This window comes from Somniosus microcephalus, chromosome 9, assembly GCF_052327205.1.
Source record: "Somniosus microcephalus isolate GS21.2 chromosome 9, FLI_Smic_1.0, whole genome shotgun sequence".
Lineage (NCBI taxonomy): Eukaryota > Metazoa > Chordata > Chondrichthyes > Squaliformes > Somniosidae > Somniosus > Somniosus microcephalus.
Genome location: NC_140995.1, coordinates 210,892,539 through 210,919,093, shown reverse-complemented (window position 1 = coordinate 210,919,093; position 26,555 = coordinate 210,892,539). Strand labels below are relative to the sequence as shown.

Sequence of the window (26,555 nt, the reverse complement as noted above, 5' to 3'; positions counted from 1 at the left end):
TTGTACCCTTTAGTTTATATTTCCTCTCTTCATTCTTTCTACCAAAATGCATTACTTCACACTTTCCTGCGTTAAATTTCATCTGCCACATGTTTGCCCATTTCACCAGCCTGCCTATGTCTTCCTGAAGTCTATCACTCTCCTCCTCACTGTTCACTATACTTCCAAGTTTTGTGTCATCTGCAAATTTTGAAATTGTGTCCTGTACACCCATGTCCAAGTCATTAATATATATCAAGAAAAGCAGTGGTCCTAGAACCGAACACTGGGGAACACCGCTGTATGCCTTCCTCCAGTCCAAAAGACAACCGTTCACCACTACTCTCTGTTTCCTGTCACTGAGCCAATTCCATGTTGCTACGGTCCCTTTTATTCCATGGACTTCAACTTTGCTGGCAAGCCTATTATGTGGCACTTTGTCAAACGCCTTTTGGAAATCTATGTACACCACATCAACCGCATCGCCCTCATCAACCCTCTCTGTTAACTCATCAAAGAACTCAAATCAAGCTAGTTAGACACGATTTGCCTTTAACAAATCCGTGCTCACTTGTCCAAGTGACTGTTAATTTTGTCCCCGATAACTGTTTCTAAAAGCTTCCCCACGACCAAGGTCAAACTGACTGGCCTGTAGTTCATAGAGTTTTACAGCACAGAAAGAGGCCCTTCGGCCCATTGTGTCTGCGCCGCCCATCCATCCCTGTCCAGTCTAATCCCATTTTCCAGCATTTGGTCCATAGCCTTGTATGCAATGGCATTTCAAGTGCTCATCCAAATGCTTCTTGAATGTTGTGAGGGTTCCTGCCTCTACCACCCTTTCAGGCATTGAATTCCACATTCCAACCACCCTCTGGGTGAAGAAGTTCCTCCTCAAATCCCCTCTAAATCTCCTGCCCCTTACCCTGAATCTATGCCCCCTTGTTATTGACCCCCCCACTAAGGGGAAAAGTTCCTCTTTATCTACCCTATCTATGCCCCTCATCATTTTGTACACCTCAATCAGGTCCCCCCTCAGCCTTCTCTGCTCCAAGGAAAACAACCCCAGCCTGTCCAGCCTCTCTTCATAGCTGAGGCGCTCCATCCCAGGTAACATCCTGGTGAATCTTCTCTGCACCCTCTCCAAAGCAATCACATCCTTCCTATAGTGAGGCGACCAGAACTGCACACAGTACTCCAGCTGTGGCCTCACCAGCATTTTGTACAGCTCCATCATAACCTCCCTGCTCTTATATTCTATGCCTCGGCTAATGAAGGCAAGTATCCCATATGCCTTTTTAACCACCTTATCTACCTGTTCCGCTGCCTTCAGAGATCTATGTACATGTACACCAAGGTCCCTCTGACCCTCTGTACTTCCTAGGGTCCTACCACTCATTGTGTATTCCCTTGCCTTATTTGTCCGTCCAAAATGCATCACCTCGCACTTTTCAGGGTTAAATTCCATTTGCCACTTTTCCGCCCATCTGACCAACCCGTTTATATCGTCCTGTAGCCTGAGGCTTTCCTCCTCGCAATTTACCACCCCACCAATTTTCGTGTCATCTGCGAACTTACTGATCATACCTTTTACATTCTCATCCAAATCATTTATGTAGATCACAAACAACAAGGGACCCAGCACCGATCCCTGAGGTACCCCACTGGACACAGGCTTCCAGTCACAAAAGCAACCTTCGACCATCACCCTCTGCCTCCTGCCACTCAGCCAGTTTAGGATCCAACGCGCCAAGGCACCCTGGATCCCATGGGCTCTTACCTTCTTGACCAGTCTCCTATGCGGGACTTTGTCAAAAGCTTTACTGAAGTCCATGTAAACCACATCCACAGCATTTCCCTCATCCACCCCCGTAGTCACCCCCTCGAAAAATTCAATCAGATTTGTCAGACATGATTTACCCTTGACAAAGCCATGCTGACTATCCCCGATTAATCCTTGCCTCTCCAAGTGGAGATTAATTTTGTCCCTCAGAATTTTTTCCAATAATTTCCCCACCACAGATGTTAGACTCACTGGCCTGTAATTCCCTGGTTTATCCCTGCTACCCTTCTTGAATAATGGTACTACATTAGCTGTTCTCCAGTCCTCTGGTACATCAGAGTTGCTGGGTTTATTATCTTTGCACCCTTTTTTGAACAATGGTGTAACATTTGCAATTCTCCAGTCCTCTGGCACCACCCCCGGATCTAAGGAGGATTGGAATATTATGGCCAGTACCTCCACGATTTCCTCCTTCAATTCCCTCAGTGTCCTCGGATGCATCCCATCCGCTCCTGGTGACTTATCTACTTTAAGTACAGCCAGCCTTTCTAATACCTCCTCTATCAATTTTTATCCCATCAAGTATCTCCACTACCTCCTCCTTCACTGTGTCTATGGCAGCATCCTCTTCCTTGGTGAAGACAGATGCAAAGTACTCGTTTAGTACCTCAGCCATACCCTCTGCCTCCATGCATAGGTCACCTTTTTGGTCCCTAATCAGCCCCACCCCTCCTCTTACTACCCTGTTACTATTTATATGCCTATGGAAGACTTTTGGATTACCTTTTATGTTAGCTGCCATTCTATTCCCATACCCTCTCTTTGCCCCTCTTATTTTATTTTTCACTTCTTCTCTGACCTCTCTACATATAGCCTAATTCTCAGATGTATTTTCACTTGACATCTGCCATACGCACTCTTTTTCTGCTTCATCATATTCTCTATCTCTTTCGTCATCCAGGGAGCCCTGACTTTAGTTGCCCTGCCTTTCCCCCTAGTGGGAATGCACCTCAACTGTACCCGAAATATTTCTTCTTTAAAAACAGCCCATTGTTCCATTACACTTTTGCCTGCCAATCGGCGGGCCGGAAACATACTGATCAAGAGAGTTCTCCAGAACACACTTCAGAAATTCTTCCCCTTCTCTATCCTTTACACTATTACTATCCCAGTCTAGATTAGGATAGTTCAAGTCCCCCATTACTACTACTCTATAGTTCTTGCACCTCTCTGTAATTTCTCTGCAAATTTGCTCCTCCATATCTTTCCCACTATTTGGTGGTCTGTAGAATACACCTAGTAGTGTAATGGCACCTCTATTATTTCTTAATCTAGCCGTAAATATTCTGTCCTTGACCCATCCAGGACATCCTCCCTCTCCAGCACTGTAACATTCTCCTTAACCAATACTGTCACACCACCTCCTATCTTTCCTTCCCTGAACACTTTATAACCAGGAATATTTAATACCCAATCCTGCCCTTTTTTGAGCCAGGTCTCAGATATTGCCACAACATCATATTCCCATGTGGCTATTTGTGCCTGCAGCTCACTTACTTTGTTTACTACACTTCATGCGTTCACATACATACACTCTAAACCCATCTTAGACCATCCTGTATTCTCTCTTAGTTTGACCCCCCTAATAGCTTACTATTTCTTACTTTAGTGCTCTCTGCCTCTCCTAATCCTTTGAGCACTTTATTTCCTCTTTCTAATGTTACATCCTGGTGCCCATCCCCCTGCCAAGCTAGCTTAAACCCTCCCCAACAGCACGCGCAAACCTCCCCGCGAGGATATTGGTTCTGTCCCTGTTGAGGTGCAACCCATCCTGCCTGTACAGGTCCCTCCTCCCCCAGAACCAGCCCCAATACCCCAGGAATCTAAAGCCCTCCCTCCTGCACCATCTCTCCAGCCACACATTCATCTGCACTATCTTCCTATTTCTATACTCACTAGCGCATGGCACTGGGAGTAATCTGGAGATTACTACCTTTGAGGTCCTGCTTTTTAATCTCTTTCCTAGCTCCCTGAAATCTGCCTGTAGTACCTCATCTCTCTTTCTATCTATGCCGTTGGTAGCGATATGAACCACGACCTCTGGCTGTTCACCCTCCCGACTCAATGTTCTGCAGCCGCTTGGTGACATGCATAACCCTGGCACCAGGGAGGCAACATACCATCCTGGAGTCACGTCTACGGCCGCAGAAACGCCTGTCTGCTCCCCTAATTATCGAATCCCCTACCACTATTGCTTTCCCACTCTTCTTCCTCCCCGCCGTACAGCTGAGCCACCCGTGGTGCCGCAGACTTGGCTCTAGCTATACTCCCCAGAGGAACCATCGCCCTCACCAGTACTCAGAACTGAATACTGGTTGGAGAGCGAGATGCACTCAAGGGACTCTTGCACTACCTGCCTTGTCCTCCTCTTCTGTCTGGTGGTCACCCATTCCCTCTCTGCCTGCACACTCTTTATCTGCGGGGTGACCATCTCCTGAAATGTGCTATCCGCGAAGCTCTCAGTCTCGCGGATGCACTGCAGTGACGCCAGCTGCTACTCAAGCTCCAAAACCCGGAGTTCGCGCTCCACCAGCTGATGACACTTTCTGCACATGTACCAATTTCGTATTCAGTTTCCATAACTAGTGCAAAACTCCAATTTGCATATTTAAGGAGCCCAATAGTCTGTTTCAGGTGGGTGCCCTGGATGACCAAGAGCCGTCCGGTGCAGTTCGGGAGTGGAAGGTCACAGCGTGAAATTAGGTCTAATGCCAATTCTATTGAGGAAAAGCAGGCAGCCGTGAGTTGAACTTCTCCCCCCAGATTGTTTTGTTCCCTACTGGGAGGTCAGTTGTTTCTGCCAGCAGCTTTTTGAGAGGCGAGCATTTTTCATTAACCCACTCCTATGTGGCTCTGTGTCTGATGTAACAAAGCTCAGCGAACCCATTTTGAAGCTACTGACATTCATCCAAACCACCCTTGAAGTGGCTTGCATTGGGTGGCTGGGCCTGTGTGTGCCAACAATCCTGTCCCTTCCAGAAGTTAGTTAGAGACTATTTATTGGCGGCTGGAAGTTTCTTTGGACTCGAAGCTACTTGGCTCCTCTCCCCGTTACCTCAACAGCCTCTCTAGTTTATAGCAAAATCAGAATAAGCATTCAGAAATAATTGGACAGCTTTCTCTTCATGCATTGAAAAAAAATTGTTCAGTTGGGATTTATGCTAAATGTGACACCTGCACTGTGAAGTCTGGATTGTAATGGATGTTTTAAAAACTTATGGGAACAGATATAGCTAATCCCCTGTGGCATTAATCACAGACAAACAGAACAAAAAATGTATCTCTCTTTTCCTGTAACTGACTCTCTGATTCTCTTTCGCTCTAATTCTTCCTGCCTCTTTTCTCCTTTCTGCCTGGCTCTCTCTCAGGGTTACCAGCCCGCCAGGATTGCCTCGGAGTCTCCAGTAAGTAAAGATTAGTCTGCTGCTCACTGGTGCAAGCAACCTGGGAGAAAAATCATTGGGGCATTAAAAAAAGTGTTTTTTTCCCCCATTTTCTTTGAATACTTCTGTTTATCAATTAGTTATAAAATTATTGGAGATAGGGGGGAAAAAGGCTCCTGCTATGATACAACAGCGTCCCTCTATATGGGTCTGGTATATGATTTAAGGGTCGGTACTCTCCGGTTCTAGGATCTTACTATTCAAAATCATACATTCAGAGTCAGGATAGTTGGAATAAAATAGATAATTTTGTACATTGCTACACCGGATAGAAAATGTGCTTATAAGAAAGCTGGCAATTTTAAAATAAATTTAATACTCAAAGGATTAATACCTCCACAGCTGTGTTTTGTTCAGATCCATCCAAATACCAGTTTGTGTTGTTGGGGGGGGGGGGGGGGGGTGGGGGTGGGGGGTTAACACCCTGAAGTGCATCCTTTTGAATATTGTATCATAATTTGGTGTCAGTGTTAGAATTTTTCTGAATTCTGATGAAGTCTTTCAGACTAGATGTAGAGGATCAAGCTAGATGTAGAATAGGAGACCTGAATTGCAAAGTAAATCAAATGCCTCCGAGGATAATATAATTTTTCATAAAGAGAATTAACATTTTCTCAGGTCAAAATCCATTTCCTCCATATAGCAATCCCTGATAATTCATTTAATCTGCCCAGAAACCTCATATCAAGAGTTTAGAAAATCTATGTATATTTTAACACAGTTGAGTGAATATCTTTGTGGGAAAGAAAAACCCTGCAGTTCATAACTGAGGGAAGGTTACCAAGAACAAAGGGGCAATAAAATAATTCAGTTTATATTGAAATGACAGCTGTGGTAGAATATTCTGGGATTGTCAACACAACTGATTTGCATGGGAAGAAACACAACTAGAAAAAAGATAAAGATATAGTAAACCAGTGTCAGAGCAAATTGCACAGTCTTGCAGACAGTCTCCTTCCCCCATCAAAGGTCCAATGCACTTAATTTCTACACAATAAATGCCATTCTCAAAACTCACTGATTGTGTGGATCTCCCCGGTGAAGGCACAACTATACTGCACCATACTGCACCCCACCCCCCCCACCCCCCCACCCCCACCACCAACCCCCCCCACCACCACCCCCCCCCCACCACCACCCCCACCACCAACCCCCCCCACCACCACCCCCCCCCCCACCACCACCCCACACCAACCCCCCCCCACCACCACCCCCCCCCCACCACCACCCCCCCCCCCCCACCACCCCCCCCCCCACCACCCCCCCCCCCCCCCCACCACCACCACCCCCCCCACCACCACCACCCCCCCCACCACCACCCCCCCCCCCCCCACCACCACCACCCCCCCCACCACCACCACCCCCCCCACCACCACCCCCCCCACCACCACCACCCCCCCCACCACCACCACCACCACCACCCCCCCCCCACCACCACGCCCCCCCACCACCACCACCACCACCCCCCCCACCACCACCACCCCCCCCCACCACCACCACCACCACCATCATTTATGGTTGAGCACATAAACGCACTTTAATACAAGACTCGAGCAAACAGCAACGTCTCCAGTTGGCTACAAACCTCAGCCTTTTCAGGACAGAAAGGATCTGCTGAAATGCTGCTTTGGTCGGAAACCCATGAAGGTGCTCCGACCAGTCAAATGTCTGCTTCAGCAGGAAGGACGACCATCTTGAACTTATTTGGGTTGAAGGAGTTTAGGACCATGAAGAAAATGATCTGTCAAATTCCCTGCCCCTCTCCAGATTGGTAAGCAGAGGGAGAGGGTTTCAAACAATAAGGAATACACAAGCCAAATACAAAGGAATTGGGAGAGATTGGGAAGATGGACTGATGAGCGGTAATTTTTTTAATTAACTCATTCGTGGGTGTCGCTGACAAGGCCGTATTTATTGCCCATATCTAGTTGCCAATTTCTCTGTAGCAGTTAGATACTGCGGAGTGCCTTGCTAGGGCAGTTTAAAGTCAACCACACTGGTGTGGGATTGGAGCCAGGCCAGACCAGGCAAGGACAGCAGGTTTCCTTATCTAAAAAGGACATTAGTGAACCAGTTGTTTTTTTTTTTTGTTTTTTTTAAATGATAATCCGGCAGCTTCATGGTTACTTTTACTGATACTGGCTTTCCATTTTTTTTTTTTTTTTTTTAAAACCCGAATTCAAATTCTCAAAATACCATGGTGAGTTTGAACTCACATTCACTGGATTATTGGATCAAGCCTTGGGATTATTAGTCCAGTAACAAACACTACAATACGGTATCCACAGTATTTAACATAGACAAATGAAGGGTAATGAGACTCGGGAAAGGAAATAAACATGGACAGTATTAATTAACTGGCTGTAAGCTACAGGACACAACACAGGAAAGGGATTTGGGGCTACTGGATATCTCATCGAAACCAAAAGCACAGTATGGAGCAGCAGGAAGGAAAGCGAGTCAGACCTTGGGATGCAAAGCCAGAGGGATAGAACACACATCCCGGGAGGCAATAATGAGTCTGTATATATTGCAGGTAGAGCTGCACCTGCAGTATTGTGTCGAATTCTGGGTGATGTACTAAAGGAAGGATATCCAGGTATAGGAGGCAGGGCAGAACAGGACAACCAAACTGATACATAGCTAAGTCATCAGAGTTATGAGAAGAGTCTGAAAAGCCTGTGCTTCATAACTCTGGATGAGAGAAAAAAAAGGTGATATTATTCAAGCATCCAACATTCTTAAGGGAATAGATAAATTGATAATGTGCTCAAGACTGCCCCAAACTCTATATGTAGAGGTCAAGTTTAGAAGAGGAAAACTAAAATAGAAAGAGAAGGAACGAACTTGCATTTGTATAGAGTTCTTCACATCATCAGGATGTCAAAGTGCTTCACGGACAATTAAGTACTTTTTAAATGTACTCACTGCTGTAATATAAGGAATGTGTCAGTCAATTTGCACACAGCAAGGTCCCACAAATAGCACTGAGATAAATGACCAGATAATCTGGTTTAATGGTGTTAGTTGAGGGCTAAATTTGGGCCAGGATACCGGGAGGACTTCTCTGCTCTTCTTTGAATAGTGCCATGGGATTTTTTATGTCTACTGAATCTTTTACATACACACCAGATAGGACTTTAGTTTAACATCTCATCCAAAAGATGGCACCTCTGACAGTGCAGCATTCCCTCAGTACGGCACTGAAGTGTCGTTGTAAATTATGTGCTCTTGTCTCTGAAGTGAGGCTTGAAGCCATGACCTTCTGAGTCAAGGCTGATGGAACAATTTAGATTTAACTACTTTGCTCAGGAGGGTGGTGAAGCTATGGAATAGAGTTCCTAGGGAGGCAGACAATGTATAAGATGAATATTTGGGGGGGGGGGGGGGGGGCTAGTGGCAATCAAAAAGGTATTTGTTTTTGAAACTAGCCAGATGGACTGAAGTCATTTCTGACATTGCATTTTCCCACATTCCCCAGGGCTTTTAGGGAATTTGAAGTGATGGGTTAAAATGTTTGCTTTTTCTAGCCCAACAGAATCTTTTATATGATTCAAGTGAGCAGCAGCTTTTGCACCTCATTACCAAAAGAAGAAAAATAAAGACTTGCATTTATAGAACGCCTTTCATGACCACCAGACGTCCCAAAGCGCTTTGCAGCCAATGAAGTACTTTTTGAAGTGTAGTCACTGTTGAAATGTAGGAAACACGGCAGCCAATTTGCGCACAGCAAGCTCCCACAAACAGCAATGTGATAATGACCAAATAATCTGTTTCAGCGATGCTGATTGAGGGATAAATATTGGCTAAAATACTGGGGATAACTCCCCTGCTCTTCTTCAAAATAGTGCCATAGGATCTTTTACGTCCACTTGAGGTGAACAGACGGGGCCTCGGATTAACGTCTCATCAGACAGTGCAGCACTCCCTCAGCACTGCAGTGTCAGCCTCGCTTTATGTGCTCAAGTCCCTGGAGTGGGACTTGAACCCACAACCTTCTGACTCAGAGGCGAGAGTGCTACCCAGTGAGCCACAGCTGGGATGACAAAAGGTCCTGGGATGACAAATTAGAAACCTGACTTTAATGTAATAAGTATATATGCACATATACATTCTTTTTTAATTACTAAAACCTGAGAGGGTACCACTTTTGGCTGGTCCAGACATACAATAAAGGGTTCTGAAAGAAAGATTACATATTAAGCGCTTTGGGACGTCCGGAGGTCGTGAAAGGCACTATATAAAATGCACGTCCTTCTTTCTTTTATGAAAGAATCGGCCAATGATATCAGTGATCTTTTCAAGCTCAGTCAGGCCAGGAATTTGTCATTGCTTGGGAAGTTGTTTACAAAGGTGATGAGAAGAGACAGAGCTAACTGCCAACCCACCAAAGGGTGTAGGAGGGAAGGCAGGTTTGTTGTGATTGGCATGTTAGTCAGGCTGTTTTGATGGCGCTGATTGAAAGAGAGAGCTATTTGACCAGCTCAGCAGTTCATCCTGTCCTAGTGCATTTCAGTCCATTTTGTGCTGAGCATGTGAAGGCTCCAGGGCAGGGGTTCAACCTCATGTATAAGTCTTGTGTTATGGACGCTGTTCAGCAGTTCAGTGTTGCTAGAAGAGTTATCAGAGCATCTGTCTCAACATTTTGTGGACCGAGGAGTTGTAAGTTATGTTGTAATCTAGTATAATTTTCGGTGCTGATCTTTTACTACTGTTTAATTCTTACTTTTAATGAACCGGGCTCATAGATTTTCACCCAAGTCATATAGTAGAGCGATTATACTTTCGTTATCCGAGAGCTAGAAGGATACGAGAGAGTGCGTGTCATTTCTAATGTGCTAATTACAGTAAGGATATTTTGGTTTGATTTTACAACAACTTGCATTTATATAGCACCTTTAACGTAGTAAAATGTTCCAAGGCTCTTCATAGGGGCGTTATCAAACAGGTGCGTTTAAGTTCACACTTTGGTTCATTGGGAGTGTGGACTCACTTATGGGAGTAGTCCATGTTGCTAAGCACTAGAAAAATATCTGGTGTAGCCTGAAAATTGTAACACCTGATTTTCACATCCTCAGAATGTCCTAAAGTAAGCACTCCTCAAAATGTTGTTGTTTCTACTGGAGGGGTACATATCCCAAGCTGTACCTTTTGACTGCCAGCTAGGTTAAAGCGTGCACTTTAAATACATATTCAAAAAAGGAGGGAGACAGAAAGCAGGAAACTATAGGCCAGTTAGTCTAACATCTGTCGTCATTGGCAAAATGCTTGAGTCCATTACTAAGGAAGTAGTAGCAGGGCATTTAGAAAATCATAATAAAACCATGTTGACTCTGTTTGATTGTATGAAAGGGAAAGGGAAATTGTGTTGGACAAATCTATTAGAGTTCTTTGAGGATGTAACGAGCAGGGTGGATAAAGGGGAACCAGTAGATGTAGTGTATTTGGATTTCCAGAAGGCATTTGATAAGGTGCCACATAAAAGGTTACTGCATAAGATGAGAGCTCATGGTGTTGGGGGTAATATATTAGATTGGATAGAGGATTGGCTAACTAACAGAGAGTCGGGATAAATGAGTCATTTTCAGGATGGCAATCTGTAACTAGTGGGGTGCCACAGGGATCAGTGCTGGGGCCTCAACTATTTTCAATCTATATTAATGACTTGGATGAAGGAAGTGAGTGTATTGTAGCCAAATTTGTGGACGATACAAAGATAGGTGGGAAAGCAAGGTGTGAAGAGGACATAAAGGGGAGAATTTTACCAGCCCTGGGGAGGCGGGACTGCCGGGAAAATGGCAGAAACTGGGACCGGGTACCAAACCCGCTCCCAACCCGCCTCCGTGCCATCTTCCCGGGAGGCGGGTCCCCGACTCGCACAGGGACCTGTCTCCTCGTGGCGGGAAAGGGATTACAGCCAATTAACTGAACAAGTAGTTAACAGGCAGTTTTGATGCTTATCCCCATTTTACCCCTGCAAGTGCGGGCTTCCCGACGGCAGGAAACCCCACCAGGGTCAGCAAGGTGAGCAGTGGGTCTGCGGGGGTGAGAGGGGTCGAAAAGTCCGCTGTGGAGGTGAGGGATAGGTGCAAGCGTGGAGAGGTAAGTATGAGAGGTGAGTGTAAAGTGTTGTAAAAAGTTTACTTACCTTTGCTTCTTCCTGCAGGCTTCAACCCTTGGGGATCCGGAGGTGCCTCATCTCAACGGCAGAGATGACAGAATGGCTGCTGCATTCTCAGATGCACCAGCCATCTGATTTCTGCTAAGGAAATAGGTTTTGGTGAGCCCTCAGTACAAGGGCTCACCATAGAACAGAGATTGTCAGTGTTTGGCAGCCTCTCTAAGCTGTCAAATGCTGACAATTCATCCGTCGAAAAATTGACAGATGAAACATCATATGCTGACGTTCTCTGTCACCGACTTTCCCTGAATTGGCTGGCTAAACCCGCAGGGCGGGCTTAACAAGGTCAATCAAGGGAAGATAGCGTGGGTTGGCCGGACGTCGTTGGGGGTGGGACTGAAATCAGACAACCAGCAGTCCCGCCCCCAACGACAATATCCAGCCTTAAGAGTCTGCAAAGGGATATAGATAGGTTAAGTGAGTAGGCAAGAATTTGGCAGATCGAGTATAATGTGGGAAAATGTGAAATTATCCACTTTGGTAGGAAGAACAGAAAATAAAAGTATTTAAATGGAGAAAGACTACAGAATGCGACAGTACAGAGGGGTCTGGGGGTCCTCGTACATGAAACATAAAAAGTTAACATGCAGGTGCCGCAAGTAATTAGGAAGGCAAATGGAATATTATCCTTTATTTCAAAGGGGATGGAGTATAAAAGTAGGGAAGTTTTGCTACAACTGTACAGGGCACTGGTGAGATCACACCTGGAGTACTGTGTGCAATTTTGGTCCCCTTATTTAAGGAAGGATATACTTGCATTGGAGGCAGTTCAGAGCAGGTTCACTAGGTTGATTCCTGGGATGGAAGGGTTGTCTTATGAGGAAAGGTTGAGCAGGTTGGGCCTATACTCATTGGAGTTTAGAAGAATGAGAGGTGATCTTATTGAAACATATCAGATTCTGAGGGGGTTGGACAGGGTAGATGTTGAGAGGATGTTTCCCCTCGTGGGGAATCTAGAACGAGGGGGCATAGTCTCAGAATAAGGGGTCGCCCATTTAAGACATAGATGAGGAGGAATTTCTTCTCTGAGGGTCGTGAATCTTTGGAATTCTTTACCTCAGAGAGCTGTGGAAGCTGAGTCATTGAATATATGTAAGGTGGAGATAGACAGATTTTTGAGCAACACAGGAGTGAAGGGTTATGGAGAACGGGCAGGAAAGTGGAGTTGAGGCCAAAATCGGATTAGCCATGATCTTATTGAATGGCGGAGCAGGCTCGAGGGGCCGAATGGCCTACTCCTGCTCCTATTTCTTATGTACTTATGTTCACATACACCAAAACAAATTCCACAAATAATATTTGGAGTTCCATTAACTCTGAAGGTGAATATCCCCTCACTTCCACGATTTGTATATCAGTGACTGAAGAGATTGCCGAGATCATTTTGGAGTCCTGAAGATACAGTACTGGCCGACAATATATTTTCTTGTAACATGTTCCTCAAAACCATAATGCTAAACAACACACAATTCAATCACCAAAGCTTAGTTACAGGCATTGTCACATTTCAGGATATTTTTGCCATTTTTCCACGGGAAGGATCTAGATAGGAGTTATTTATAAAATGTGCTAAATTAAAGTTTCCTTTAAAAGGGATAAGTTTCTCAGGACAGCCCCATGCTGAGGATGCGAATCAGAAGCCAGATAAAGCATCTAGCTAAATGGTCTCAAACAATGATAGTTCTTTAAAATACTTTACAGCAAATATTCCCACTACAGAAATTTGAATGCCTGATCCTTTTCAGGCTTTGCAATGAGCTCATTTCAGGGGGGTGGGAAGACATCCTGGCAGGTTTGATTGGCTGCTCTGTGCACCAACTCTCGCTCCCTAAAAGCAACTAAGTTCCTGTCCAGGGAGCTTTTGAATTATCAATGCTGCAAAAGTAAGCAATCTTTTGTTAAGGGGAAAGAGGTGAGGACCTTCGCGGAGGCGGAATAGTTAGAAATGCTGGAGGATAGTCAGAAACCCTTTTGTTTGGGCTACGTAGGATGACCCAGCAATGTGGGAAAGCAGTGAGTGCTTTTTATTTTTGTTTCATTACTTGAATAAAAGTTGTACTGATTGAACTAGGTGACTCTGATCATACGTGTTGGTCTGTATATCTCACCTTACTGTGAAATGAAGCAGCTTAATGATTCAACCAAGCTTTGCCTCACCTAGTTTAACCTGCAGCGATATTGAAGAAATGCGCATGCAAAAGTCGCAAGTATCCGGTCCAGTTCACAAGGAAAAGCTAATGTTATGACCTCGGGTTATGTTGATGCATGTATATACAGTGCAGTGCGAGCCAACGCTCATAAATGTGAGTTGCTCAGATCCTTTCAGGGAGCAGCTGATGCCACTGAACCCAATATTTATCTATGGCAAACCCAAATTTATAACAGACACCCATTGCAGATTTTGAACAAACCCAAAAATGCTAACTTAAAATTATTTTTGGTCATGATAAAATGCTCCCTGAAGGGTTAAAGGGAAAAAGAACCTTATTCTCCGTGGATACATTATACTTTTTTCCCATCTCTTCTCAAAGACCACAGAAGGCAGACCTCTTCTGCCGGTGGCATACAGCACAGATGGTATAATCAGATTGAAAAGCTTCCAGTATTAACAATTTATGATTCAACAAGACGATCAAACTATTGCACATGCTGAGTGGCAGCGCGGCATAAATCAGACCAAGTCAGGTTGGCCAGAATGAACTGCGGCTAAATATTTTGACTTTACATGCACAGCACCTGCTTTTCAGCTTCACCTGAAAATACGAATTTCAAAGGCTACCGAGTTAACTAATGAAGGACCATTTCAACACACACACACACCTTTTCAACAGCGGAGTAGCTAAAACAGCCTACAGATTTCAAACACTGAATATTCCAAAACAGAAAATGGAAATGTTGAATATCAGAAATTAAAATGCTTTGGGCCACTTTCAGTGTCAGGAAAACAAACTTACATTTGTTGAAGAAGCTGCTGTACCTATACTGATGGAATACAAAAGGGAGTGGTGTAGATATGGACGATCCAGTCTGCGTGACCGAGGCACAGTGAAGAAAGGGGCAGCCGGTCCACTTCCCAGCGGTGGTCACAGATATACTACCTACAAAGAGGAGAAAAAGGCAGGTTTTATAAAAAGGCAAAAAAAGTAACAGCAACAAAATATAAAGAGGGTAAGTAATGAGAAGCCATGGGACAGGATTTATATCCCAAATATAAACTTAAACAAAACCCCAAAGGACAACGAGACAACTTAAGTTAGGATTTTTCAAAATATTAATGGTTTCCTTGTGGGCCAAGAGGAGCCCAGAAGGACTATTTATTCAATAAATAACAACCTTTAGTAATGATGCTGGATTTAAGAGCATTCCCCCAGTGTCCAGATAACATCTCTGCTGGGTGCCGATACTGCACATGCTCAAAGAACTTGATACAGCATTCAATACAAGAAACATCTTTTATTCAGTTATATTCGGCAGAAATTACTTCCAGTGTCTGATTATTCAGATCTACTGTGTGTACCACTGATTTTAGATGGACTCACTTTGGCCTATTATCTGAATCCTGGATCTGTTAATGTTTATTTTATAACTCAGCTTATTTCTGTTTGGTTCTTTCACTATTTTAACATCTCAATATATTTATATAAAAAGGAAGAAAAGAGTTGGCATAGGAAGCAAAATTAGCAACACATCCAAACTTTACATATCAATGACCTCAAATGTACACACAACAGAGTGCAATAAACAGACATCATCGAGTAATATCTACAAGAAAATAACTGCATCCGATGTTGAATACGGAGTTGTATATGTTGTGCAATTTCCCAAATTTATACAAGTTCAGCACTAACTGTGAGCAACAAGTATATTGAGGGAAGCTGAAAAACACTACGGGCTGGATTTTGCCAGCCCTGGGTAGGTGGGACTGCCGGGAAAATAGCAGAATTTGGGGGGGGGAGTGCCCAACCCGCCCCCAACTCGCCTCCATGCCATCTTGTCAGGAGGCGGGTAGCGGTCCCGTGCCGGGTCCCGTCTCCTCGGAGGCGGGAACGGATTACAACCACTTAACTGCCTGTTAACATAGGATTATCCCCATTTTGCCCACACAAGTGCAGGCTTCCCGAAGGCTCCGAAACCCACCAGGGTCACCGAGGCGAGTAGTGGGTCAGAGGGGTCCAAAAGTGTGCCGTGGAGGTAAGTGATGGGTGCAAGTGTGGAGAGGTGAGTATCTGAGGTAAGTGCAAAGTGTTAGTAAAAGTGTACTTACCTTTGTTTCTTCCTGCAGGCTTCAGTCGATGGGTATGCGGAGAGTCTCGCACCTCTGCAGTAGAAATGACAGATGGCTTTTGCATTCTCCAATGCAGCAGCCATCTAATTTCTACAAAAGAAAGAGGTTTGATGAGGTCTTGAATTCAAGAACTCATCAAACTACAGAGAATGTCAGTGTTTGACAGCTTCACAGAGCTGTCAAACAATGACAATTCATCGATCAAAAATTTGTGACAGATGAACCGTCATACGCTGACGTTCTCTGTAACCGGCTTCCCCTTAATTGGCCTGCTAAACCCACTGGGCGGGTTTAACAAGGTCAATCAAGGGAAAATAGCGTGGGTTGGCCAGAAGTCGATGGAGGCGGGACTGAAACCCAACAAGTGAGAGTCCTGCCACCAAAAGCTCCCCATTGGGAAAATCCAGCCCTACAATACTATTTTACACCACTGCTTGTACAGAAGTAGATTCAATTCAGAATGAAGGGAAGAACCAGGAGGCCAGACACTACTGATAAAAAGGTTAGGTTTGTTTCAGAATAAGCAAGAAATTGGCAACAAACTAATCTAAGGTTTATTTACAAAAGGACTTTTATGTCATTTGATAGTTTCCTTTTACTGGTATGAAATATATATGAAAGAAATTCAAGTAACGACAAACTTAACACTAGCATTATCTTAATTTAATGTAAGTCACAATAAATTAAATTGTATTTTTGGAATAACACCTTCAGGGTTTTTAAATAAAGATTTTTTGTAATCATATCCCATTAGGCTTTTCGACCAAAAATCCAATTTCTCACTGACCATAGGTGGATTTTTTATGGGGTTGTTTGGGAAATTGGTACTAGAGAATGACTGAGATGACTAATCTTATTTAGTCATTCAAAAGTCATCATAAACAGTGAGATCTAAACAGATTACAGATTTGGACAGTATTATAAGAACATTTATTCATGAACCGCCTACTCCACATTTAAGGCATGCTTTTCCCACTAATGGCTGACTGCATACATTTTATCCCTGGTACTTCATCAACAGCCCAGTCCTCTGCTGTTGCTCGTGTAGTTTGGGGCTTGGGCCACAGTATGCTGAGTACATTACTTGGAATGAGCTCATGTTGCTGTTTTGCTTCCAACTGAGGTCTCGCAGCTATCCCTCGGATGTTTGATCTGCGAGGACACGGTTGGGGACTGAATGCTTGGGAACATGCTTCGAGCCTGCAAGGCCGAGATTGGCCTGGTTCCACTGGGACTGCATTTGTGCTTTCTAGATGGTGAACGTTTGGGTTTCGAGGGAGACGTCACTGCCAGAGTGACTGGTTTGTCCATCTCAGTGTGGCTTTCTCAAGAGGTTGGGCCCGCTGCAAGAACTGTCCATGGTTTTCCCCTCTCCTTTATCAACTATTTTGTTTCTGTGTGTTCTTCTCTCTGTTACTCAGTCTTTCGCTCAGTTATCCGATTCCAATGTTTGTTACTTTCCTGCTTTCTCTCCCCATGCCAGTTAGTCTCTCCCATTTTCTAAGAAGTTAATCTCTCGGTTACAAATGATCTTTTTCCATTTTACTCTGTCACTTCACTCTCTTCTGCAGAAGGGTGTGAATGTGAGAGCTGGCAATGGTTGGAGCCAGCACCAAAGAAAAGTGATGGGCCGAGTCATCAGCAAGCAGATTCCTTTGATCTGCAGTGCATGCGAGTTTCATGTTGGGCTTGGGCGCTGGAGTACAGGGGTGTAGGTGGGCGCAGTTGTCTAGCAGGGTGTACCTGGGGTCACACCTGTTGATTTTACGTGGGTGGGGAAGGAGACATCAGAGTGATTAGAAAGTGGAATGGTGAAGTTTGTGTTTTTTTTTTAATGAAATAGTAAACTATTTGTCAATTATGTTACCAAAATTAATTTGAGGGTACATATAAGGAACGGTCATGCAGTTGTATCTCATGTTTACTGCCGTGTGATTGGGCAGAAAGGTTATTGAAATATGAGTGTTGAATGACTAAAGTACAAAATGGCCAATTAGAGTGAAGAAAAAAAGACAGAGACTTAACCAGTAAAGAAGAAAATGAATAGATGTTTAGTATAGCAGTTATGGTACTAGACTAGCAGAGGCTGCAAGTTCAAATCCAACCTTTGCAAATTGCGAATTCAAATAATGAAAATAAAGAGGGTAAGTAATGAAAAGCCATGGGACAGGATTTATATCCCAAATATAAACTTAAAACAAAGGACAACTAGATAACTGGTCATTCTGCACAAGGTAAGATTTGGTAGCAGAAAAATAACCAGCTGCCAGATTGTGGTAAAAACCCAACTGGTTCATCAATTTTCTTCAGAAAAGGGAATATGCCACCTCTACAAAAGCAAAATACTGCGGATACTGGAAATCTGAAATTAAAAGCAGAAAATGCTGGAAATACTCAGCAGGTCAGGCAGCATCTGTGGAGAGAGAAACAGAATTAACGTTTCAGGTCGATGACCCTTCGTCAGAACCACCTCTATCTGGTCCAGGTAATGGGCCACTGCAGTCCAAGCTATATGGTTGACTCCTAGGGGGAAAAACTGAGCCCCATCCCCTTTGAGGCGCTAACTTCGCCGGGGCGCTACTTTTAGCGTCTCGGAAAAATTAGCGCCCCGCCGCAGAAATTGAGTGGTAGCGCCCCAAGAGAGAAGCGGGGCGCTACTGGAAGCGCCCCGCCTCCCTCTTGGGGTGCTGCGAGGGAATATCATGGCGCTGCGGCATGTCGCGCCGCGGTATTGCAGGCCTTTCTCCCCTTCTTAAAAGGGAGGGGCCTTGCGCAGCGTGGCCCGGGGCCCAGCTGGGCCACCAGGGATCGGAGTGCCGGCAAAAGAGAAGTGCCGGGCTCATGGAGCGCAGCCAGCACTCAGTTGGGGGGGGGGGGGGGGGCGGCGGTCAGGAGGCCGGGGATGGCAGAGGAGGCAGGTGCTGGCAGGCAACCAGCAACATAAATGGCCGACCGGCACCTCGCCTTTACATAGCGCCACCCCGGCCGCAGGTAGGCCCCCCTGATCCCGTCGGGCATAGCGTCCGGCTGTAAGTCAGGGGGTGCTACCAAAGATCGCGGCCGGGGCGCTGCACACAGCAATGATGTCATCGCCGGAGGCACAGCGCCTTGGGGTACTAACGGTTAGCACCGCCGCTAACCTCCCGCTGAATTTCGCGGGAGGTGTTGGCGGCGCCGCGCCCGGGCGCTGGTTGCTTTGCGCCCCGTTAGCCCCCTCTTAGGGCGCTAACGGGAAGCGCAAATCAACCGAATTTTCCCCCCCGAATATCCTCTGAAGTGCCCTAGAAAGCTAGCTAGTTGTACTATCACTATTCAGGGCAACTAAAGATAGGCAAAAAATGCAGCTTTGCCAACATCAAGAACAGATTAGGACAAAAAAGATATTGCTCATAGCATTTCCAAACAATTAACTAATTATCTCTTGATAAATTTGTAGCAACAATGTCAGTGGCTTCTTTGGTACAATCATTAACATACATCAACCGCACAGAGTGCAATGACAGTCATTGTCAGCACTGGCAGTAGCTGTCAGCGTTCAAACAGGCCAGAAGGCGATAAAAATCACCTGCTGAAGGTTATACTCAACGTTATAAGAACATAAGAAGTAGGAGCAGGAGTAGGCCATACGGCCCCTCGGGCCTGCTCCGCCATTCAATAGGATCATGGCTGATCTGAATCTAGACTCACGTCCACTTCCCTGCCCTCTCCCCGTAACCCCTAATTCCCTTATCTGCTAGGAAACTGTCTCTCTCCATTTTAAATTTATTTAATGTCGCAGCTTCCACAGCTCTCTGGGGTAGCAAATTCCATAGATTTACTACCCTCTGAGTGAAGAAGTTTCTCCTCATCTCAGTTTTGAAAGGGCAGCCCCTTATTCTAAGATTATGCCCCCTAGTTCTAGTCTCACCCATCAGTGGAAACATCCTCACCGCATCCACCCAATCAAGCCCCCTCACAATCTTATATGTTTCGATAAGATCGCCTCTCATTCTTCTGAACTCCAATAAGATAACTTGAAGTAGGAACATTGACTTATGACTCGGATAAGAATTATAAATTGCTTGACCTGCACTCTTGCGTTTTATTTCACCTGAACCGCTGTCCAGAATCAATCCCAGATATGCAGCATTCCCTTTATAACATGATAGAAGGCAATGCCCATTTTAAATCTACTGTTTTGATATTGTCAAATTTTGTTTGATAACGCTCCTGTGAAGTGCCAGGGGATGTTTTACGACGTCAAAGGTGTTATATAAATGAAAGTTGTTGTTGTTGTTGTTCTGTTGTTTATCAGGATTTACCATGGCCAGTAGAGATTTACTGTGCTGCATACTGGCCAAAGATTTTATTTAAAAGATATTAAAATCTTAAAATCATTTTTATAATGGATTCTATATTTTACTAACAGCTTTTTAGCAGGTACTTGGAAAAGGTATAAATCAATACAGATAACACCATGACTCCAGACAACACAAAAATAAAGAACATCTCATTCAGTAGATCGTGCTCTGAACTGAACATCATCCGCTTAATGTGGGAAACAGCAGCACTCTTTGACGCTGGAGGGCCAGAATGTAATTTTAACTATGGTTGTATTAAGACACCTACACAGCGGTGCATACTGAATAATTATATTATTCCACATCCTTTATTACATTTATTTCTTCAGACAAAATAGGTCACAGTGATGATGCCAAAAGATGACAGGCTTAATTTTTCCAGGAATACAGATAAGGAGGCTTATCTGCAACCATAGCAGCTCTGCCTCAACAGGATGCAGTACCTTTTATTGTGAGGACCGGATTATCTATTATGGAATCGGAACGCCTGAAATATACTTAATGCTCTTTAATTCAATGACAGTCTTATATAAGTAGATAATGCATATGTATGCTCTGTGTAATAAATTCAAAAGATATATAGGGACGTTTTCTCTTTCTGACCTGTTTCCATTCGCTTATCTTTGATTTAATAGTTAGAGGGGGAAAGAGTGATGGCACAGTGAGTTACACATCAACATAGCAAAGACAGCATTTGTATCACAGGTGTGAAATTTTCCTGTAACAGGCTCACCAGGCCGAGTTTTATTTATTGTTAAGTGTCACCACAAATATCACTGAACGGACGTTCACAAAAATATACTGTCACTATAGCAACAAGAGCTGTCATTTGAAAATCTTAGTGGGAGACATCTGCAAGCGGAATAAACCTTTACACTAAAAAGCTTAGCCTAGGCCGCAGTACCTACAAAAATGATAGCTATGTGACGTTAGGTACAGGGCGTGCTTTAATTTAAGAGAACTTAGATATATTGCATTGTTCCATCTCTAGTACAGGTACTTAGTGTTTTTTTTTAAAAAGAACTGAATCAATCCAATCTGCAGTACTCTGAAATTATGATTTTATTTTAAGGTCTATTTTGGCTTTTTAAAAGTCTTTTGAGCAAGTCTAACCTCCTGGTGTACCCCGGCTTTCCGTTTTTGTTCAACAGCAACAATGGCAGAGGTGGCGTGTAAGCCGAGAGATAAGCTGAAACCGCATGTTTGTTTTTCTGTGCTGCATTTTCCATCCAAAAGAGAGTGTTGTTGATTGTTAAGGACTTATTAAGTGAGCTTTAAGAGGAAATTACAGCAGACTTTGGCCACGGCAAATTAAAACAATCAGGTAAGAATGAGCTCACCTACGCAATCGGAATGAATGGTGGAGTGGAGCAGCTGAAATCTTTAGCAGAGAATCAGTTCAACGTGGATTTTTCAGCCATTGTTGCAAGGGAACACGAATGGTGTTCTTGGCTGTTACTTGCTCAGTGGTAGGATTCTCACCTGTGTCAGAAGGTTGTGGGTTCAAAGTCCCACTCCAGAGACTTGACTTGAACACAATGCAGGCTGACACGCCACTGTCGGAGGTGCCATTAAAGCAAGGCCCAGTCTGCCCTCTAAGGCGGACGTAAAAGATCCCATGGCACTATTCGAAGAAGAGATAGGGAGTTCTCCTGGACAATATTTATCTCTCAAACAACATCGCTAAAATAGATTATTTAGAATTTAAACCACAGAAACAGGCCATTCAGCCCAACTGCTCTATGCTGGTGTGTATGCTCCAAACGCCACCCACCCCTCTTCATCTCACCCTATCAGCCTAACCTTCTGTTCCTTTCTCCCTCCTGTATTTATCTAGCTTCCCCTTAAATGCATCTATGCTATTCGTCTCAAGCAATCCTTGTGGTAGCAAGTTCCACATTCTAACCACTCTCTGGGTAAAGATGTTTTTCCTGAATTCGCTATTGGATTTATTAGTGACTATTTTATATTATGACCTCTAGTTTTGGACACCCTCATAAGTGGAAACATCTTTTGTCTACCCCATCAAACCCCTTCATAATTTTTAAAAGACCTGTTAGATTATCGCGTCATTAACTCATTGCTGTTTCTGAGACCTTGCTATGTGCAAATTGGCTAAGTTTTTGTTACACTAAAGATGGAGAGATCTTATTGAGGTATTCAAGATCGTTATGGGTATCAACAAGTTGAATCCTGAGAAACTGCTTACCATGGCCGCAAGAACAAGAAGGGCCATAGGATGAAGCTCGGCAGAGGAAGGTGACTGTATAGCTCAGATATAGCCACCTCACACAGAGGGTGATGAATATTTGGAATAGACCGCCTAGGCATGCGATCAAGGTTGATAAAATCAGTAATTTTAAGAGTCAGTTGAACAGACATTTGGTGAGAAAATAGTAGATAGTAAACCCTGTTTTTGAATTCTAGGGCCAGCCAGACCAAAATGGTATGTTCCGGTCCTGTACATTCCAAAGTTTTATAACTCAACATGACCAGTTGCAGTATTTGATCTTCTCATCATATCTATAACCTAGTATTTATCTAGATATTTTTTCAAAGTTCTTCAACATTGTATTAACTGCTTTTGCTGGGAGTCTGTTCCACATATTCGCTCATCTGTGGAGAGAAAAAATTCTAAACCCAATTTTCACCTGAGGAAGCTTGTTAATTTTGTGGTTTGTTAATTTTGTGGTTGCGTGCATTAATTCTGTACACAGTTGAAATCAAACAGCCTGATTACATCTACATCACCTATGCCTCTCAGCATTTTAAAAGATCTAGATCATGTTCTTTATTTTTCTCATGAAAGCAAGTTCACTTCTGTAAGTCTTTCTTCACAACTTAAGCCTATGACCTAGAATCATCTTGTTCCTTCCCTCTGCACTTTCTCCAACACACTTCTACCCTGTTGAAGGTAATGTATCAAAGCTGCGTATAATATTCCACCCGTTTGTTTCAACAAATTAGGATACAGGAAACTCTCTTTTATCCGGCACGGACGGGACCGACGTGGTGCCGGTTCATCAAAAATTCCGGATAACCGAAAGCTATAGTAAAAGATACGGAGCTGAGAGCTCCGTATAAAGCAACAAACCCTGTTGCTTAGCAACAGGTTCAAAACAATGGCCACAAGCTGCAAGCGTCTCTGTAGCTTAGCAACAGATGGAGCAAGGCAAGTAATAAAAGTTACCTGAACCTACTCCTGAATTTTGCCGGTTAACCGACATTTCCAGTTATTTAGGGGCCGGTTAATCGAAAGTTTCCTGTACTTTGCTTTGACTTTCAATCAAATATTATCAAAATGCATTCCAGTTAGCCTTGCTGAATATATTTTTTCAATGAATGGTCAATAGTCATAGAGTCATAACAGCACAGAAGGAGGCCATTCGGCCCATCGAGTCCGTGCCGGCTCTCTGTAGAGCAATCCAGTCAGTCCCATTCCCCCTCTCTATCCCCGTAGCCCTGCAAGTTGATTTCCCTCAAGTGCCTATCCAGTCTCCCCTTTAAAACATTGAGTGTCTCCGCTTCCACCACTTCCGTCGGCAGCGAGTTCCAGGTCCTCATCATTCGCTGCATAAAAAAGTTTTTCCTCACATCCCCTCTATCTCTTGCCCAAAACCTTAAAATCTGTGTCCCCTAGTCCTTGTACCATCAACTAGTGGGAACAGCCTTTCCCCGTCTAGCCTATCCAAACCCGTCACAATCTTGTACACCGCTATCAAATCACCCCTCCACCTCCTTTGCTCTAATGAAAACAAATCCAGTTTCTCCAACCTGTCCTTGTAGCTAAGATCCCCCAATCCCCAGAACCATTCTGGTAAATCTCCTCTGCACTCTCTCATGTGCCTTCACATCCTTCCTAAAGTGTGGTGACCAGAAGTGGACACAATAATCCAGTTGTGGCCTAACCAGCACTTTATAAAGGTTCAGAATAACTTCTCTACTTTTGTACTCAATACTTCTATTTATGAAGCCCAAGATCCCATATGCTTTGCTAACCACTCTCTCAATATGCCCTGCCACCTTCAGGGACCTATGCACATTAACTCCCAGGTCCTCTGTCCCTGCACACTCTAAAACTGTACCATTAAGTGTATATTGCCTCTCCCTGTTCCTTCTGCCAAAATGCATCACCTCACACTTCTCTATTAAATTCCATCTGCCACTTGTCTGCCCATTCTGCTAGTCTTTCTATGTCCTGTTGCAGTCGATTAGTATCATCCTGTTTGCCACACCCCCAAGTTTGGTGTCATCGGCAAATTTAGAAATTCTACTCTGTATTCCAATATCCAGGTAATTTATATATATCACAAAAAGCAGTGGCCCCAGCACTGACCCTTGGGGAACACCACTGTCTACCATCGCCAGTCTGAAAAAACAGCCATTTACAACTCGCTGTTTTCTATCCTTAAGCCAATTCCTTATCCAAGCTGCCACTGACCCACCTATTCCATGAGCCTCAATTTTGTTAACCAGCCTTCTATGTGATACTTTGTCAAACGCCTTCCTGAAATCCATGTAGACAACATCCATTGCATTCCCTTCATCAATCCTCCCCGTTACTTCGTCAAAAAATTCAATTAGATTAGTCAAACACGATCTGCCTTTTACAAATCTGTGTTGACTCCCCTTAATTAGCTTAAACCTCTCCAAGTGCCTGTTAAATTTTTCCTTGATTATTGTTTCTAAAACTTTACCCACCACTGATGTTAAACTGACCGGCCAGTAGTTACTAGGATTGTCCTTACACCCTTTCTTGAACAATGGTGTCACATTTGCCACTTTCCAATCCTTAGGCACCTCCCCTCATCTAGGGAAGATTGGAAAATTATGGCAAGCGCTTCCGCTATCTCCTCCCCCAATTCCCTTAGCAACCTGGGATGCAAGCCATCTGGACCAGGTGACTTATCCACTCTAAGCATACCCAGCCTTTCTAGTACATCCTGTCTATCAATTTTCACCCCTTCCATTGCTTCTACCGGTATTTTGTCAGCATCCACCTCCTTAGTAAACACCGATACAAAGTACTCATTGAGTATTCTAGCCTTGCCCTGTGCTTCTAAGCATATATCACCTTCTTTGTCCCCAATAGGCCCCACCCCGCCTCTTACTACCCGCTTACTGTTTACATGCCAGTAGAAGATTTTTAGGTTCCCTTTTATGTTAACCGCCATTCTACTCACATATTTTCTCTTTGTCAATCTTATTTGCATCTTCACTGCCTCCCTCAACTTATTGTATTTGGTCTGGTTCTCCCTTGAAGAATTCACCTGACATTCATCATACACCCTCTTTTATTGTTTCATCATCTTCTATCTCCCTCGTCATCCAAGGAGCCCTTGGTTTGGTCCCCTTACCCTTCCCTCTTGTTGGAATGTACATAGTCTGTACTTGGAACATCTTCTCAAAGATCACCCATTGTTCCATCACAGTTTTTCCCGTCAGTCTTTGGTTCCATTTTACCCTGGCTAGACCCTTTCGCATCCCACTGAAGTTAGCCCTATTCCAGTTTAGAAGTTCCTTGCTCCTCTCCATTGCGAATCTAAATCTTATGATACGATGATCACTCGTACCCAAGTGTTCTCCCACAGACACTTGGTCGACCTGGCCCACCTCATTCCCCAGCATCAGATCCAGCAATGCCTCCTTCCTAATTGGGACAAGAACATACTAGTCAAGGAAATGTTCCTGAACACATTTCAGAAATTCCTCTCCCTCCTTTCCCTTTACCCTAGCATTATCCCAATCGATATTTGGGTAATTAAAGTCCCCCAATATCACCACTCTATAGCCCTTGCATATCTCTGCGATTTCCCTGCAGATTTGCTCCTCTACCTCCCTCTCACTATTTGGAGGCCTATAGAATATCCCCAATAGCGTGATCATACCCCTTTTGCTCCTCAACTCTAATCAAATGGATTCTGTCCTTGTCCCCTCAAGAACATCCTCCCTTTCCAACACTACAATGTCTTCCCACTTCCCTTTTTCCCTTCCCTATCTTTTCTGAACACCTTGTACCCTTGAATATTAAGTGCCCAGTCCTCACTGCTTTTAAGCCACGTTTCCGTTATTACCACATCATATTGCCATACGGCTATTTGTGCTTGTAGCTCACCAACCTTGTTCACCACACTTTGTGCATTTACACACATACATTCTAAACCCACTTTTGAATTTTTCGTAGTCTTTCTTAGGCACATCCAAATCCTTGAAACAAAAAGCCAACATCTGCAGGTGCTGGAAAACAAAAACAAAAACAAAAACAGAAAATGCTGCAAACACGCAGCCGGTCAATTAGCATTCAGATCAGATGAATTAACATTCAGGTATAGACCCTGGGTCTACATTTGAAATGTTAACTCATCTGTGCTCTCTACAGATGCCAAATAACCTGCAATGTGTTTTCAGTATCTTCTGTTTTGTTTTGCCCAAATCCTTTTCCTGTTCCACCATTGTAAGATGTAGATCAAAATCATTCATTTAATTC

General features: G+C 44.0%; 1 protein-coding gene across 4 annotated transcripts in view; it reads right to left on the bottom strand.

Annotated features, from left to right (window-relative positions):
• Positions 1–26,555, bottom strand: part of mrps5 (mitochondrial ribosomal protein S5) — a 174,741-nt gene that overhangs the window by 136,816 nt on the left and 11,370 nt on the right. For all 4 annotated transcript variants that reach the window (XM_085997858.1, XM_085997854.1, XM_085997855.1 and 1 more), the window contains exon 2: positions 14,398–14,541. In XM_085997858.1, the coding sequence (XP_085853984.1) occupies positions 14,398–14,541 (144 nt within the window). The remainder of the gene's footprint in view (positions 1–14,397; positions 14,542–26,555) is intronic.